The sequence below is a fragment of the Phaseolus vulgaris genome, chromosome 8, assembly GCF_000499845.2.
Source record: "Phaseolus vulgaris cultivar G19833 chromosome 8, P. vulgaris v2.0, whole genome shotgun sequence".
NCBI lineage: Eukaryota > Viridiplantae > Streptophyta > Magnoliopsida > Fabales > Fabaceae > Phaseolus > Phaseolus vulgaris.
This window is the reverse complement of record NC_023752.2, coordinates 15913652-15931615: the sequence shown is the minus strand read 5'-3', so window position 1 is coordinate 15931615 and position 17964 is coordinate 15913652. Positions and strand designations below refer to the sequence as shown.

The following is a 17964-nucleotide window of genomic DNA, read 5'->3' as shown; positions in this document are numbered from 1 at the left end:
GAAGGATTGGTTGTAAATGGAAGCAAATGAGGTAAGTTGGAAGAAAGATAATAGAATGCACAAGACTATAGCATGAAGGAGGAAACACCTCAAGAAAAAAATCATTTTGTGACCTCACAATTGTGACCGAAATAACAATCAATTTGGTTTTGGTCACTAAATCAGTGGAAATTAGTGATTGATTTTATTTTTATCGATAAAACTATTGTGACTTAGGAATGATTGAAATATGCATGAATGAAAGTACAGTTGTTGATCTGATGTGAAGTGATGATGTATAAGAAGACAAATATTAATGAGAATATCTATAATGGAAGAAGAAATGTCATCAATTATGTTGATACCATGCAAATGCGATATGCAGGGGTAGGAGTTGCAACGATAATGATTCATCAAGATGTCACTCTGTATGTGGAACATCAGTTTACCTTACAAGAACTTGATGAAAGAGGTATAGAATTCAATGTTGATCTTGAATGTTGTCGAATATGAGGATTTCTTTCTTGAATCACCAACCATCTACCCAAAATTGACCAAGGTATTCGGGAACAGTGTTAGGCTAGTATAAGAGAACAACATCATATATATGGTGTTGGGAAAAAAGTGATTATCAATCAGGTTATCATCTCTCAAGCGATCAACTGTGAAAGGATTTCCAATTGTTTTCATCCTGAGTGGGGAGAGGTTTATTGTGGAACTAGCATAGTAGAACAAAAGTTGTATGGTGAGAAATTCTCAGAGAACCTAGTTGGTTAGAGAAAGGTTGACTACGAAAAGCTCTATTTAAAAGGAAGAATTTGATAATAATTGTGTAACAAAAGCTTGTTAAACATGGTTTTGACGACATTTTACGGCAAGTGCATCGCTTGGTCAGAAGTAATAATGTGTCCCTAAGGACGGATATCAAACCCACAAGGAACCGTTGAATATTCAAGTAAAAGATTCGCTAAATATAAAAACAGAATAATAAAAGTTTGTTCGAATTTTTTGGAATGGCGATGATTAACAAGAAAACAAAGTAAAGAGTTCTTACTTCAATTGGAAAAATAGGGATTGGGTTTCATCTTTCTCACTCTTTTGTATTTAGATTAGCCTAATAATATTATGTCCTTTGATTGATATTGATGCTCGTATAAAAATCATTTATATCGATTTCTCGCACATAAAATTCTTTAGATGCTTCCTAAATATTGATTCCTCGCATATTTATAAAAACAACTTAGTAATAAGATCAGACGTTGATAGTAATTAGCATTTCAAGTCTATTCCTAGTACTCAAATATGGCAAGTATTATTGATTAGGTCTGATGACTTTTTACAGCAAGTGCACCGCTTTGTCAGAAGTAATAATTGTCCCTAAGAACGGATATCGATCCCACAAGGAACAGTGAATTATCGAGTACCAAAATCGCTAAATATAAAACAAAACAATTAAAAGTGTATTGAAAGTGGTTGAGTTGGCGTTGATCAATAAGAAAACAGAAAAAGAGTTGGTTGCTTCAAGTTGGAAAAATAGGGATTAGGTTTCATCTCTCTCACTCTCATGTATTTTGACTAGCATGTCAATATTAAGTTCTTTGATTGAAATTGATGCCCATATAAAAATCATTTATATCGATTCCTCGCATATAAAATCCTTAAGAATGTTCCCTAACTATCGATCTCTCGCATAATTATAAGAACAACTTATAAAGAAACTCATACGTTAATAGAAATTAACATTTCAAGTCTATTCCTAGCACTCAAATATGTTAAGTATTGTTGTTTAGGTCAGAACCCTAAAAATACCTCCCGGTCAGATTTAAGATTCTTAATTTGTCACGGAAAATTAAAAGTAAAACAGCAATACCAATAATCATTCAAGAACTGAATATTGATATATAAGATATCACCTCAATACATAAGAGTTTGAGCAGATTACTCTCAATCCCAAAGGGTAGAATTAGTCACGCATACTTCTAGCACCTTCCATTCTCCCAATTGGGTTACAATTCACTCTATGGTGTTTTCCTCTTAATCTGGCACACTAGGGTTGAGCCTCTAGCCCTCTATTTATCCTAGTTTTCTAGGGTTAGGTTGTTTCTTGTGTAGCGCTAATGGGCTAAATGATAAAACATAAAAAAGCTCAATCTTTCTTTGCATCTTTTTCCATTTTGGGACCTTCTATCTTTATCTTTTTAGCTCAAATCATTCATCTTTAATTCAAAACTCCAATCTTCCTTAGAAATTTGCAATTAACACTAAATTTGGGAATAAAATACTCTTATTCAAATAAAGATCATAAAAAATATAAAAAGGTATAAATTCATAAATTAGAGATTATTTTATATGTAAATTAGCAATAAATCCTCATAAGTGCCTATATTTTAATATGAAATATTACTGAAATTAGACACTTATTAGTCAGAATCCTAAAAATATTTTCCAGTCAGATTTAAGATTCTAGATCAATAATTAGAAGCAAAAAAATAATACTAATAATTAATCAAGAACATAATATTATGTTCTAAGATCACCTCAATGCATAAGAGTTTGAACAGATTACTACCAATCCCAAAGGATAAAATTAGACACACATCTTCTAACACTTTGTAATCTCTCAATTGGGTTACAAGTCACTCAATAGTGTTTTCCTCTCAATCCTGCACACTAGGGTCGAGCCTCAAGCCCCCTATTTAACCTAATTATCTAGGGTTAGGTGACTTCTTGTGTCACGCTAATGGGCTCGTTGATTAAAACATAAAAAGGCTCAATGTTTCTGGCACTTTCACACTCAAGCAAGATATAGCTCGCTTGAGCGAGTTGCTTTGATGCTAATTTGGGCTTTCTGTGTTTTTGTGCGTTCTGGGGCCTTCCAACTTTCTCCTTTTAGCTTATATTATTCCTTTTTAGCCCAGTTATCTCCATTCTTCCCTAAACCCTAAATTTAACACTAAATTTAGGAATAAAATGTTCTTATTCAAATAAGATCATAAAATATTTAAAAAGGTATAAATTCATATATTCGGCATTATTTTATATATATTTTAGTAGTTAATACTCATAAGTACCCATATTTTAATATGAAATATTACTGAAATTAGGTACTTATCAGGTTCAAAAGACCACGTAACAGAATATGGAAGGTTTCTCATTTATCATCTTCTTGTTGGCATTCCCTTCAACATTCCACACCTAATACTCCTAAATCTTTCAAGGATGTTGAAGAAGGTAAGAGAAGGGTTAGATAATATTGCATACATAGCTTTAGTGAATCGTCTACTTTTCTACCAGGGTCTCTGCAATAAGTTCTCTAAGGTAGATGGTCACCTTTGTAAGAAGATCATCATCAAAATGGGTTGCATTGTAAAGCAACACATCTTTTCTTTGGTGAATATTCAATCAGAAATAGCTTTGGATCAACAACAGGCTCTAGAACTTCATATTGATATCTTACGACCTATAGGATGGATAATATGGATCCTCCAAACTTAGGTTTTGAGAGATTTAAACCAGTGGAAGACGATCTTAAGAAGCTCTTCGTTAAAGATTCTGCTAAAGAGAAGAACAAAATAGGCAATCCATCTGTTGTTACACTTTCCTTTTCCAAAAATAGTAGAGCATCAAACGGTCCATTTGTTGTTGGGATTAAACATGCTATGGAAAAGTTGATGCAATATAATCCTAAGAGGAAGAGGACATCTACTCTTCGAAAATACTAAAAAGGAAAATGTTTGAAGTGTTTATAGCTCCTATGCCAAAAGAAAATGCCAATATAGACTCAAAAGACCCTTTGCTTGCCTCTCTCAAGAAGAAAAGAAAAAACACAAAGCAAAATGTCTACTCACCTAGAGGTAATTCCTTCAGACGACCTACCCCCATCTCCTCCTAAACACTTTACCCCTACACACCAACCTCGAAGTTTAGAACATAGATCCAATCCCCACATGAACGACATATCATCATAATCTCTACATAAGCAACAACACCCATCATCCTTTGGTTCGCACCCGCAACATTGAACTTAGACACACAATCACTAAGTAACTCTATCTCTTATGCAAATTTACTGAACTGCAATAGATTATATTAGATTAAAAATGACACTCTAGAAGCACATAAATTGTGGAACATAGAAAAAGAATTGGGGGTTGCATATAATCATGAGGAAAATACAATAATAAGAAAATTTGAGGAGATGGAAGAGAGATATAATGTTTTGAAACATAAAAGAGAAGAGGGGAGAACAAAAGCTTCTTAAATGAGTCATATTTATCAATATCAAAGGTATATGATGGTTTATGAAAAATAGATATCTCAAGGAAATTATAACTAGCTTTTGTTTGTGTACAAGGGACAGAAATTGAATATCTAGACGATACTAGGTGTTATAATTTATGGGCAAACAATAATATAGAATGGGTGTACACTCCAATGGAAAATGGAGCAGGAGGAATCCTCACAATATGGTATAAAAATCAATTTTCATTGGTCAAAAGCTTTGTAAATAAAAAATTTCTGATTATTTAGGGGGTGTGGGGTAAAATATATCAAATATCAATTGTGTTTTCCCCATGTGTGTTTAATGAAAAATTGGATATGTGGGAAAATATAATCAAAAGTAGAAGGAATGAGGATAATAGATTAGGGTGCATGTTAATTTCAATGTTGTTAGGTGTTTGTAAGAAAGAAAAGAAGTAAATCATAAGGGAACAAGCTGGAGAGAGATAGGTAATTAATGATTTCATTGAATCTTTATATTTATTTGACTTTCCTATGTAAAAAATTTACTTGGTATAGACCGAATGAGACTAAACAGAATATTTGTGTCACATGAATGACTTCAAGTATGTTGACAATAAGCAATTCATACTAGAAAGGTCAATATCAAACCATTGTGCAGTGCTTGTTAAAAATTCACATATAGATTTGGGTCCAAAACCTTTTAGATCACTTGTATGGCAATCTAATAGAGATTTTAAAGGGGTCATAAAGGGGTTTTAGGACAAATATAACCTAAAACAAGATTTGAAAGATTCGCAACAAATAGGTGTTTGGGGAATATCAATATTAAAAGAAAAAGCATTATTTCTGAGATAGGAGAGCTATACAAAAGGGATGATAAGGGTAGACTGGATGAGGTAACTAAGACTAATAGAAAATAGTTTTGTGCAAACTTAAAAAAACTTGATTTTAATTTAGAAGCAATCCACAAACAGAAATCTAGAATTAATTGGTTGAAAGTTGGGGATATGAAAACTAAATATTTTTCTTAACACTCTTAGATGGAGAACAATGAAAAATATAATTAAGGGGATTAGAATCCAATATCAGTAGAGTGGGGAAGCAATAACACTTAAAGAGGAAGTCAAAACTCACTTCAAGAACAAATTATCCAAGAGTCTAGGACTGAAAATAAATTTAAATAATATCGCTTTCCCGAGTCTTAATGGTCATGACATTGTGTTGCTTACTAAAAGCTTCTCAAAAGAGGAATTCCAATAGGTAGTGTGGGACTGTGAGACTAGCAAAAGCCCATGGCTTGATGGCTTAAATTTCAGCTTTATAAAATTTGCTTGAGAAACCATAAAAGAGGATGTAATTAATGCGAAACATAACTTTTATAGTTGGGGTAAGTGACCTAAGGGAAGTAATGCATTGTTCATTACCCTAATACATAAGGGAGAAAACCCTCAAGACTTGAATTATTACACACATATATCTTTGGTGGGTTGTGTGTATAAGATAATATGGAAAATATTGTCTAATAGATTGAAAAAGGTAATTCATAGGGTGAAACTGGAGTAGATCAACATACTCTAGACAAAATTTTAGTTTTGCTCAACTGCAGTCAGATGTTCATACATTTCATTTACCTAGGTGTACTAGTACAAATCATAGAAAAACTACTTTTGGAATGAAATGATACAAAACATAAAAAATGAGGCTAACTAAATGAAAAGGCAAAAATACCTAATCTTTGGAGGTAGAGTAACACTAGCAATGTTAGTTATCACAAGTGTACCCTTACTTTATATGTCTATGTTTAATGTCCCTTCAAAAGTTAGGAACAAACCACGAACATAGTAATAAGAAAATTACATGGGTTAAATGATGGAACATGTGTAAATCTAAATATGAGAGGGGAATTGGGAATAACATTGATACATTTAATCTAACTCTATTTGAAATATGGAAGTGGAGTTTGAGAACACAAAATGATGGATTTTGGAATTAAGTTTTTGACTCAAAATACAAATGTTGGAGAAGCCTGGATAGTAATAAAGAATATAATTTCAAGTCTTGGTGATGGAGAGATTTAATGAAAGTGTCTGAGAAAGGAAAAACCACAATTGGTTTAATAATAATATAGCTTGGTCTAGAGGAGATGGAAATTGAATCAAATTCTAGGAAGATAATTGGATTTGTGAGAGGTCAGTTACAGATAAGTATCCCCAGTTGTATGTAAATTCTTGTGTTAAAGAAAGTAGTTTAAGGAATATGACTCTTTGTTGTAGGAAAGGTAAGGAGTGAAACCTAGAATGGCTCAAAGAGTGGTTTAAGTGGGAGAGAGGCCAAGTGGATAATTTATGAATAAGTTGGGAGAATCCTTTCTCTAGGTAGGCAGAGAAGACACCTAGACCTAGAAGGATAGTGGAACCAATATCTATATTGTCAATTCGGCATATAATAGAGTTAGAAATAGTTTTGGTGGGGAAGAAGTTAAAATATTAGAAGAACTGTGGAGTAATAAGGCTATGTCAAGTGCTTTACATTTTGGTTGAAGATTACTCATTAATAGAATTGTCACACGAGATAATCTATCTAAGAGAGGATTTAGTGTTGTTAATCTTTTTTGTGTAATGTGCAGAAAGGAAAAGGAGTTAGTACAACATCTATTTTTTGAATGTAATGTAACATGAAAGATTTGGAAATTATGTGATAAGTGGGTTAGCATAAATTCAATACACCACAACTCTACTAGAGAACACTTATCTCGGTTTTCTATGCCAGGGATGACCAAGGAAGGAAACAAAATATGGAAAAGCATGTGTGTGACTATTGTTTGGTCAATTTGGACACATAGGAATAGCATTGTATACAGGTGTTTGGATAATGATGAGGTCTTAAATGTAGTTCAAATAAATGCCTGGATCTGGATTATAAATAAGATTCCAAAAGTGCAGCTTTCTTACTCAAATTGGTGACTTTGTGCATGATTGTGCATAAAATTCTCAATAAGTTGGAATTTTTATTGTGGTCAGATTCTCTATGTTGTTAGGGAGGTTTCTGAGAGAACCTTGTAAGCTTCTATGTCTAATAAATATCTTTGTTAGGATGGTGAGCACACAAGTTTTTTGAAGTAGTAAGAAGCATAATTCGGAGGATATCTCCTTTTTGCAGACATGTTACCTAAAGCAAACTGGTTATCGATGTGCAAGTCAAGATAAAATCTTTTGTAACCCCTTTCTACTATGTCATATATCTCTGTTTGATCCTTTACGCTTTGTGTTTCTATTGCACTTCTTTGTTGTGTTGTGTTGTATTACAAGGTTGAAGGTGGATGTCTAAAAAGTCTAACATCCAACAAGAGGGTTTGTGTTATCTTAACTTCAGTGACTTGTTACAAATTTTGAATATTGTTTAATTGATTCATCTCTTAATCCTAGTGTCATTGCGTATTTTGTTTTCAAATATGAATATGTTTCATTTCTACCTTTGCATATAGGGGACTAAGAGGTTTTTGTAAGATTTTTTCGTAACTAGTACAGTTTTAGGAAATAATTCCCTAAATAAAATCCTGTGTGCTTTATTTCTTCAATTAACACTGAAAATGGTTTATTATGAAAATTCGGCTCCATGAAATCGAATTTTCACCTTTGTTTCTTTTTCATGTAAAAAAGATATTCCAAAATTTAATTTTACGGAATCGAATTCAAGAAATGTTTTTTTTCTGATAATGAAAAAAAAAAAGCGAAAGAAAGTTGTTCGATGAATGATCAAATTTTGGTTTTAAAAAATATAATTTCAACTTTTAGTTTTCAGATTTTAAAAATCTTTCTTTGATCCGAATAAAAAATAAATGTCAGAATTCGATTTTCAAGAATAAATAACAAAATTGTTACATAAAAATCTCGTATTTAATAGCTACTGATGTACATGTATATGATGTATATGAGACATAAATTTTTTTAACTACCGGCAAAATATATTTTTGGATGGGGCTGATATCTATGTGTTGGTTCTGTTCCAACATGATTATAATATATTTTTTAGTTTTTAATTTAGGTTTGTATATAGGGTGAAACACTTTCAATATATATTTTTACCAATAATAAAAACAGTTTAACTAAATTATTAATTTTTTATTTATTTTCGTTCCACCAAATTTAAGCTTTTTCTCATCTGATTCACATTATATCTTGATTAATTGTTCAAGTTTAGTCTATAGAAAGAAAGAAAAAAAGAGAGATAAAACTTCACAAACAAATCAGCTATAAGGTTCACTTTAATGTGTACGTCATTAGTTATAACATCGTTGTAATCTAGATTAAAAGTTATCATTAATTTATTGTTCTTTATATAATATATGGAAACTAATGTTCTTCATATAATATATGGAAAATATGATTGTTTCAGCTATCATTTTTCATAATTACAGCTACTTACTTGAAAGAATATATAAATAAAAAATAGGTTAAGATGTAGCAGAAAATATAGATTAACCATATATTTATTAAATTAAATACTATTTTATAAATTAAAAAATAATTAAATATAAACTAATGGTAAAAATAATATATATTATATTTATTAAATTAAATATTATTTTATAATTATAAAATTATTAGTATTTAAAATAATTTTGATTATTAATAAAAATTTATAGATTAATTTTAAAATTCGTTAGCTATTAATTTTAGAGCTAAAATATTTTTAATTAATTAAATACTGATTTAAAAAATAATTTATAATTTTTTATTAATAATAAAAATTACTTTAAATATTAATAATTTTTTAATTTATAAAATAATATTTAATTTATTTAATATAATAATTAATTTTTATTTAATAACTTTTTTACAACAACATATTTTATAGTTAAATATAAATACCCAAAAAAAGAAAATCAGTTTTTTTCGAAAATGAAAGACGTGAGCTCAACAACATATGCAACTCTTTTTTTATATATATATTAGAAATGGAAGTTGAGAGGAGAAAATTATCCGTGCCAGCCTCGCATAGTTGACATTATCAAGTTTGGAATTAACAAATATATCTTGTCATTGAAGAAAAAAAAAAGAATCGATAATTGATTTTATAAAAAAAAGTTTTTTTACATTAAAGTTATATAGTAAATGAATTGGGAATTGAATTTCATGGGATTTTTAATTTTTATGTAATTTAAAAATTAAGATTTATTTTATTTTTTAAATTCAATATATTAAACATTAAAAAATGTAAGCTTTCAATGGAATGAAAACTAAAAAGAACTAGCAACTTAAAATAACAACATCTCAAACAAATAATTCATTATTCAGTTTCATATTTGTCATAAAGTAAATACTATGAATATAGGTGTTTTTATTACTTATTATATACTAAAGAAAAATAACAATTAATAACCTTTGGCATTGTTCGTTAACGTGAATAACAACAACAATGTTCATATTAATTAAAAACTAATTTGTTTTTAAACAGGTTAGGTGAACTTGGCTTATCACCCCTATTCTATAATTAAAAAACTAATTTAATATATGAAATGTAGTAAAGAAGTTAATCAATGAACATTTTAAATTCATGCAAACTTGATTGAAATGATGTTAAACTTTAGGATTACGCAAAAATGGATTTATATTTATTTTATGACAGCCAATACTTATCATAATTCAATGGTTTCTATAGTCATTGTTGTGATATGTCATTGAATAATTGATTTAGAGTTAAATATGTCTTTTTTTATTATTATGATATGAAATTGGTTATTTTTTCCTAATTTTAAAACATTCAGGTACTATAATATAAAAATAATTAGAATGAATTTTTTTTTATATGAAATTGATTTAATTTAAGATCTTATTTTATCATTGAAAGTAGTTATATTGAATATCAAAAGTAATTAAAACAACAACAATAACAAATCTTTAAAAAAAAAACTAAATTTTTTTTGGAGAAAGTAACAACTATTTTACTTACAAAATTGTTTATTTCAATTATTTTCAAAAAGTATTTGAATGATAGAAAAAACAAAAACCAATTTTATAGTATATAGTAAGAGAAAAAGAACATATTTAATTATTGATTTAATTTTTGGATATAGTAAAAAGCTCAATAATAATAGAAAAGAAGTTGAAAGAGAAGTTCCTCTCCAAGGTCTTAGATGAGTGCAGTGACACTGAAGTGTTGATTTGGGAACATGCAAAGCCATGTGATATAGTTCGTAGCTTGAAAGCATGTTTTCTTCTGTTAGGAACACATGCACTTTCTGCTTACTTAATCCATGTTAAACATCACATGTTTGGACCTAGGTTATCACAATTCACAAAATATTTAATATTTAGTCTAATTGTTTTCTTCAAATTTTGTGTACATCAATTAAATTATTTTTCTCATCTCAATATTGCAATACAATTATAAATAGTATTATATGAAAATGATAAAACAGAACGATGATTATTTAAATTTATATTTAACTGTATTAAATTTACTAATTATAAAAGATTCTCTTGTTGTACCGAACTTTTGTACTTGGATTCCCTAATGACTAAATGAACCAAAAGTTTATTATAACTACATGTTATTATATGAAAGGAGCGCAGTTTTCTCAAGTTGAAAAAAAGGGATATTTCTAGCAAATAAGTTTATATTTTTAATGGGTGATCATTGTTATTGCAGTAAGAGAAGACATGTTTCTAAGAGACTCTTCAACCCTCAATTTATTGATAAAAATTATAAATATATCGATACATTATAAGAAATATGTAAATTAACCTCGACCAAAACAAACGAGATGAAAAAGACACTTAAATGTGATCAAATTCTTGAAATTTAAAGTGGATGCAAATAGGAATGATAATACGAGTTAGTTCAATCTTAAAATGGATGCAAATAGGAATATAATACGAATTAGTTCAATCTGTGTTTAGTTTGCAAAACATAAATTAAATTGGTTTTTTCGCATAAAAAATGCAGACTTATTTCACTGTTTTGTTTCACATAAGAGGTAGTTCGTTAGCTTGCGAACCAACCCACATACAAAAAATGAAACGTGTAAGAAAAAAATGACAAAAACAAGATAAAATATCAATGTTGCGTCGGTCAAGCCAACACTAATATTCTAACAAATATAGTAGAATTTGTAAATCTCTTATAACTAATTAAATAACCTTAAACAATTAAATTAAAACCTAATTCAATTAAATTTTGTCTTAAATAATTATTTATTGAATTATGTAAATATATATATATATATATATATATATATATATTTCTATACCATTATTACAACCTCCACATATTGTATCATTATCAAAATCTTATTTTTTTCTTTGTTCTTACTTTAAATTCCCAAATTCTAGTGATTAGTAAAAGTTAATTATATTTAATCTTAAAAAAATTCTCAACAATTTCTTTAATAATCACTTTTCAAACCTTTAATAATTTTTGGTTCATCTTATTTTTAATTTCCGGTTTCTTTTAACTTTAGTTAATTTTAATAAATTCTTAATTCATGATAAAATTTGCACGTAAATATTTACTACACAATGCATTACTATCATCCACAACTTATGTAATTTTTTTTATTATATAAAAATAAGATAACTACAAATACATTTTTCCTACAACTAATTAATATCCTACATAAATTGACTATCAACACATTAATCTGCTTAATAATTAAATTATTTTAATTAACATAATCATTAATAAAAAATTAAATGTTATCTCCTAATAATTAATTATTGAATATTTTTCATTCAATCAATGATAATCATAATATATATACATACATATTTCAGTTATTAAAATTGTAGTTTATTATTATGTTGTGATACATCTTTGTCTATTATGATTGTAAGAAAATATATAAGTTTTTCAAGTTCAAAGTTCAGAATCTATAGATAATGTGCGAATGAAATGAAAGAATTTTCAATATTCTACAAATATTCATAAGATTATTTTGAAATGATGGTATTTTATTTCATTCGAGTTGGATTGCATTGATATAATATAGAGTTGGATTGCATTGATATAATATAATAGTTATTTATTTTTAAATGATTTTGGATTAATAATCCATCATTTATTTTATAACGCTTCTTATTACTTTTTAGATAACTTTAGATTATTGAAACTATTTGAGGTGGAAAAGTTCCCATTTGAAGATTTTATACTAACTTTATATTAATCTAATTAAATTTTAAATTATTGACGGCAGAGATAGGGATAATAAAGTACTTTTGTTAACTCTTAAATAATAGACCTCTGAAAGAGTTTTTTATTATTCTAATATTGTTTCCTAAACTTATGTACATTGCTTTATATGGGAAAAGAAATAATAAACAAAAGTTAGTGGTTTTATAAAGCTAGAAGTTGTTTAAAGAAAACATACGTGGCTAGTAATTTAAATATTCAAAGAGTCTCTTTGATCTTGTAATTAAACTTTTTTGGTTGCGTGAATGAAAGATTATCTTATGTGGGCTATAATAAGGTTAACTATTATTTCATTAACCAGTTGAAAGCATTATCATTGCCCAGTATATAATACAATACAAATTTGAGCTGGAGCAAACATGTCTGGCATAATGCAAGCACGTCAATTCTCCAATTTAAGAATATAAAAAAGTAAGCAATGGAAAAAATGGCACCTTTTGGTGCTATTGGTAGCTTCTGACTAATTGCCATGAAAAGTTTAATATAAAACCCAAAAGTCAATCACTTGAAGAAACCTTGCAACTAGTTAGCACTAAGATTAAGATCCCATGAAAAACAAAATGATATGATAATAAAATAATAAAAGAAAGTGAATCTTGGTTGGAAAAAGATTGTTAGCAATGAAAGAATAAAGAAATGGAAGTGAGGAGGTTTCCTTGCAGAGTAGAAGTGAGAATGGTGAGAGAAAAGCATGCAAAGAAAAAGAAGTTTGTGTCGTAGGTATTTTGGTTTGATTTCACTGTTGGTTATGGGACATTTTTGGTTGGACCGGACATACAAGTGGGTGGTTCAACCAACGTGCTTATCTATTATTAGGAAGCTTCACACAAAACATTTATATACAGATATGGGATATTTCTGATGCCATTTTTGCCAATTTCATCTTTCTCTCTAACACCCTTTTCTCTTGCTTCAAAATTAATCAAAACCATCACCACCTTGAACTCCTACGCCCGTGTCATTATTCATTTCACAGAATCATAATCAATTTGGCAACCCCTTTGTCATTGATGTCATCAGGCAAAGAAGGCAAGGATGAATCATCAGCATGGATTCTTGAGAGCATTGAAATTCAGACCGTGCAAGGGAGGTCTGGTGGGATTAATGAACCATCCGCTGATGCAAGCTCGGTTCTAAAAGGTCCCAATGAAACTTCTGTGAACAATGTGAGGAGCAGGAATGACAATCAGGGGAATGGGGGGGTGAAGATGATGAGGATTGAATCAGGAGCAGCCAGAGGGATTAAAGGTTTACGCTTTCTTGATAGAACGGTCACTGGGAAGGAAGCAGATGCATGGAGGTCCATTGAGAAGCGTTTTACTCAACATGCAGTTGAAGGAAAACTCCCAAAAGACAAATTTGGAGCCTGCATGGGTACATTTACCTCATCTGTTTTATTGGGTTTGCAATAGAACAAAACATTAATGCAGTTCCATAAGTTTTTTGGCGCCATTTTCCGGTCAGAAATAGAGTTTTCCTTAGTAATTTGTGTAATAAAGTTTGCATGCCTTTATTGGAAGAGACAACACCACAATATCCATGAAACAGTATCCAAGTTTTGGCCTTTGTTATGTTTTTAGCTGTCATAATTATTGGCTAGTTTGCATGATGAAAATTAAATTGTGTTGCATAGGCATGGGAGCAGAATCAAAGGATTTTGCCGGGGAGCTGTACGAGGCTTTGGCTAGGAGGAGGAACGTGTGTACATCAAATGGGATAACTTTGGCTGATGCTAAAGTATTCTGGGAGGACATGACTAACAAAGATCTTGAATCAAGGCTTCAAGTGTTCTTTGACATGTAAAGAGCACACAAACACTCTTATCTGTATTCCTTTGTATGTTGCATTCTGATTGAGTGGATTGTCATAAATGAATTCAGTTATTTTCAGGTGTGACAAGAATGGGGATGGTAGGCTATCAGAAGACGAGGTTAAGGAGGTAAGCACTAAAGACCACTCATTCTTGTCATTAATTTTTTTTCACTCTCTTCCACCACACTATGGAAACACAGTTCTAAATGTCCTTGTTTAAAAGGTTATAGTATTGAGTGCCTCTGCAAATAGGCTAGGAAATCTCAAAAGTCATGCTGATGGGTATGCAGCTTTGATAATGGAAGAGCTTGACCCTGATCATAATGGATATATAGAGGTTAGAAATGAACAAGTTCATACTGCTTTCTTATTTTCTTGAGTTTTGCATAAACCTTCATCTTTTGTATTCTTATTTTTCTTTTTAAACAGATGTGGCAGCTAGAAACTCTGCTGAAGGAAATGGTTAGTTCTGAAGAAGGCCCAAAAAAAGTTAATACTAAGGCCATGACTTTGAGTAGAGCTATGATACCGAGCAAGTATAGAACCCCCATGAGCAAATACATATCTAAAGCCACAGAATTTGCCTTAGATAAATGGAAAAAAATATGGGTTGTGGCACTATGGTTGGTCATCAACTTGGTGCTTTATATTTGGAAGTTCAAGAAATACAGGGAAATGGGTGCCTATGAAGTCATGGGTTATTGTGTGTGCTTTGCAAAGGGAGCCGCTGAGACTCTCAAGCTCAACATGGCTCTTATTGTCCTAACCATGTGCAGAAGAACACTTACGAAAATAAGAGAATCGTTTCTAAGTCGAATCATCCCTTTTGATGACAATATAAACTTTCACAAGACCATTGCAGTAGCTGTGGTTATAGGTACTTTTATTCATGTAATGGTGCATATCACTTGTGATTTTCCAAGATTAGTATCATGCCCAAAAGAGAAGTTCCTGACAATACTTGGGGATGGTTTTAACTATGAGCAGCCTGATTACTTCACCCTTGTTAAAAGCACTCCAGGTGTGACTGGAATTTTAATGGTCTTACTCATGGCCTTTTCCTTCACTCTAGCCACACATTATTTCAGAAAAAATGTTGTCAAATTACCTTCGGCTTTGCATCGATTGGCTGGTTTCAATTCCTTTTGGTACGCGCATCATTTGCTTATTGTGGTTTACATACTCCTCATCATACATGGCTACTATCTATTTCTCACCAAGGAATGGCAAAAGAAGACGGTATGATTAGTTCTAACATTTTTCATTGCTCTAACTACCAACAAACTACACCTTTTTCATTTCAGCTTTCCAGAAGTCTTCTCTCAAATGCAGTTTCAACACATTTTCTCTTTTAAACTTATATAAATTGTGGTTTATTTAGTGCTCATAACATATATCATTCAACACTATCCACTCCTCATTTGTTGATGTAGATACTTGGTATTCTGACCCGATAGCTCATACTGCATGTCCAATTTTACATAATTGAATTTTGATAGGCCACAATCTGAAACTGTTTATAAATCAGTTGACAATATCTTTGATTAATGCAGACTTGGATGTACCTTGTAATTCCCCTAGCACTCTATGCTTCTGAGAGAATTCACCCTTTTTTTAGAGGTAAAGATCACCGAGTAAACATCATTAAGGTATGTGTGTCAACAACTTCTCCATTGTTCTTCGTGCTGAAGCATGAAAATGATTTTATCACTTCGAAATTTCAGGCAATAATATACACAGGAAATGTCCTAGCACTATACATGAGCAAACCCCAAGGATTCAAGTATAAAAGTGGAATGTACCTTTTTCTCAAGTGTCCAGATATATCCAGTTTTGAATGGTGATAACCGATATTATTGTCTAACAGTGATCATACAAAACATTTTTCTGCAAAAAATTACTCAGATTGACTCTTGTTACAGGCATCCTTTCTCCATCACTTCAGCACCTGATGATGAATACTTGAGCGTCCATGTACGAACCTTGGGAGATTGGACTACAGAGCTTAAGAACACATTTACACAGGTGATTTTAGTCTGAACTGTGAACTCAAACCTATGTATTTAATTAGTCAAAGGGTCACAGAAATGCAATAATTATTGAACATCTAGTTTTACTAATACTTAGAAATGCAGGCTTGTGAGCCTCACAGTACACAGACAAGAAGGGGAAGCCTTATGAGGATGGAAACTAGAGCAGCAAGTTCAAGCTTTTCTGAAAAACAAAAGTGAATAACAACTCTTTGTTCTTAACTTTCAAAAATGATCTATAAATGTTGATATTATCTGCTCTTTTCAGCTTTAGATACCCAAAGATCCTCATCAAAGGACCATACGGAGCCCCAGCACAAAGCTATAAGAACTATGATGTCCTCTTGCTCATAGGTCTCGGAATTGGTGCCACACCAATGATCAGTATTCTAAAAGATTTGTTGAACCAAATGAAGTTAGGAAGCCCTATAGAAGTGAGTGACAAGGTTACATACACTTCTTTGGTTGACTTGGCAGCATATATTTGAATTTAATAGGCATGCATTTTTGTTGTTTGTATTTCATACATTAGTTGCAATTCAAGGGGTTAACATAGCAGGGAACCTATATGCAGGACCAAAACCCAATCCACGGAAATCACTCAGATGAACTTAAGAAAATTCCTGAAAGAGCATATTTTTATTGGGTAACAAGAGAGCAGGCATCATTTGAGTGGTTTAAAGGTGTCATGGATGATATTGCAGATTATGACCGCGATGTGAGATTGAGGACTAAACTCAACTATTTCCTGCTTTTGTTCCCTGCATGTACATATATATTTCACTGCTAGTAACCTTTTAGCCTGTTTAAATGATGCAGCATATTATAGAAATGCACAACTATTTGACTAGTGTTTATGAGGAAGGTGATGCAAGGTCCGCACTTATTGCAATGATTCAGAAGTTGCAACATGCTAAGAATGGAGTTGATGTAGTTTCAGAAAGCCGGGTACTGATTTACCACTCATTTAGAGTAAAGACAAAACTTAGATACATTATTACAGTAGGAGTTGTTCTGTATTCTAATTAGAATTGAAGTTTTATCTCAGAAGTTTTACATATTATTAAATGTCATCGTATATTATTCTAAATGTCATTGGAGAGCAACATTTACAACACCTATAGAATTGTATCCAAGTTTTATTATCAGTGTAAAAGCATTGCACCATTCAACCAAATCTTAAGCTTTTATGATGTTACCATTCTGTCAGATAAGAACACATTTTGCAAGACCAAACTGGAAAAAAGTCTTCTCAAAACTAGCAAACTCGCATCAAAGTTCTCGGATAGGTAACAAAATTGTGATGCTTTTTGTGAAATTCTACACAAAAATCAATGAAAGAAATGAAAAAAGTATCTGCTGTTTTCTTGATGCAGGTGTATTCTACTGTGGAAGTCCTACTCTTACAAAGGTATTGAAGAGCCTTTGTCAAGAGTTCAGCCTAAACTCATCTACCCGCTTTCAGTTTCACAAGGAGAACTTCTAAAGGAAAATTTCACACAGCATCAATACTGAAGTAGGCACTTGGATTTATCAAACAATAGAAGATTATACAGACTCTAGAGTGAATTTGGATTCAAACTTTTGTAAGTTTCTTGTATGTATTTAGATGTAAAAGTTGTGTTGATTTTGCTTAGTTGTTTATAGTGTTTGTATATTTTTTTCAACCTTTATACATCCTTTCTGAGTCTCTTCTAAATTTTTCATT

General features: G+C 30.8%; 1 protein-coding gene across 2 annotated transcripts; it reads left to right on the top strand.

Moving 5' to 3' along the window:
• The first annotated feature begins 13074 nt into the window (after positions 1 to 13074).
• On the top strand, positions 13075 to 17964 carry LOC137826920 (putative respiratory burst oxidase homolog protein H). Of its 2 annotated transcripts, none has more exons than XM_068633077.1 (14): positions 13075 to 13788; positions 14048 to 14213; positions 14305 to 14353; positions 14450 to 14563; positions 14656 to 15465; positions 15780 to 15875; positions 15951 to 16066; positions 16149 to 16251; positions 16362 to 16453; positions 16525 to 16690; positions 16831 to 16974; positions 17076 to 17204; positions 17467 to 17545; positions 17633 to 17964. In XM_068633077.1, exons 1-14 carry the CDS (start codon positions 13425 to 13427, stop codon positions 17740 to 17742), a joined length of 2538 nt encoding a protein of 845 aa, XP_068489178.1. In that variant the 5' UTR covers positions 13075 to 13424; the 3' UTR covers positions 17743 to 17964. The 2 variants fall into 2 exon arrangements, with proteins under 2 accessions (XP_068489178.1, XP_068489177.1); XM_068633076.1 differs by having other exon boundaries at positions 13106 to 13788; positions 16525 to 16702.

What these genes read in the sequence shown, in the direction of transcription:
- LOC137826920 (XM_068633076.1), top strand. Translation starts at nt 13,425, where the DNA reads ATGTCATCAGGCAAAGAAGGCAAGGATGAATCATCAGCATGGATTCTT. An exon ending in AGGAATGGCAAAAGAAGACG is followed by an intron (nt 15,466 to 15,779) that starts GTATGATTAGTT and finishes TGATTAATGCAG; the next exon opens with ACTTGGATGTACCTTGTAAT. An exon ending in ATGTAGTTTCAGAAAGCCGG is followed by an intron (nt 17,205 to 17,466) that starts GTACTGATTTAC and finishes CCATTCTGTCAG; the next exon opens with ATAAGAACACATTTTGCAAG.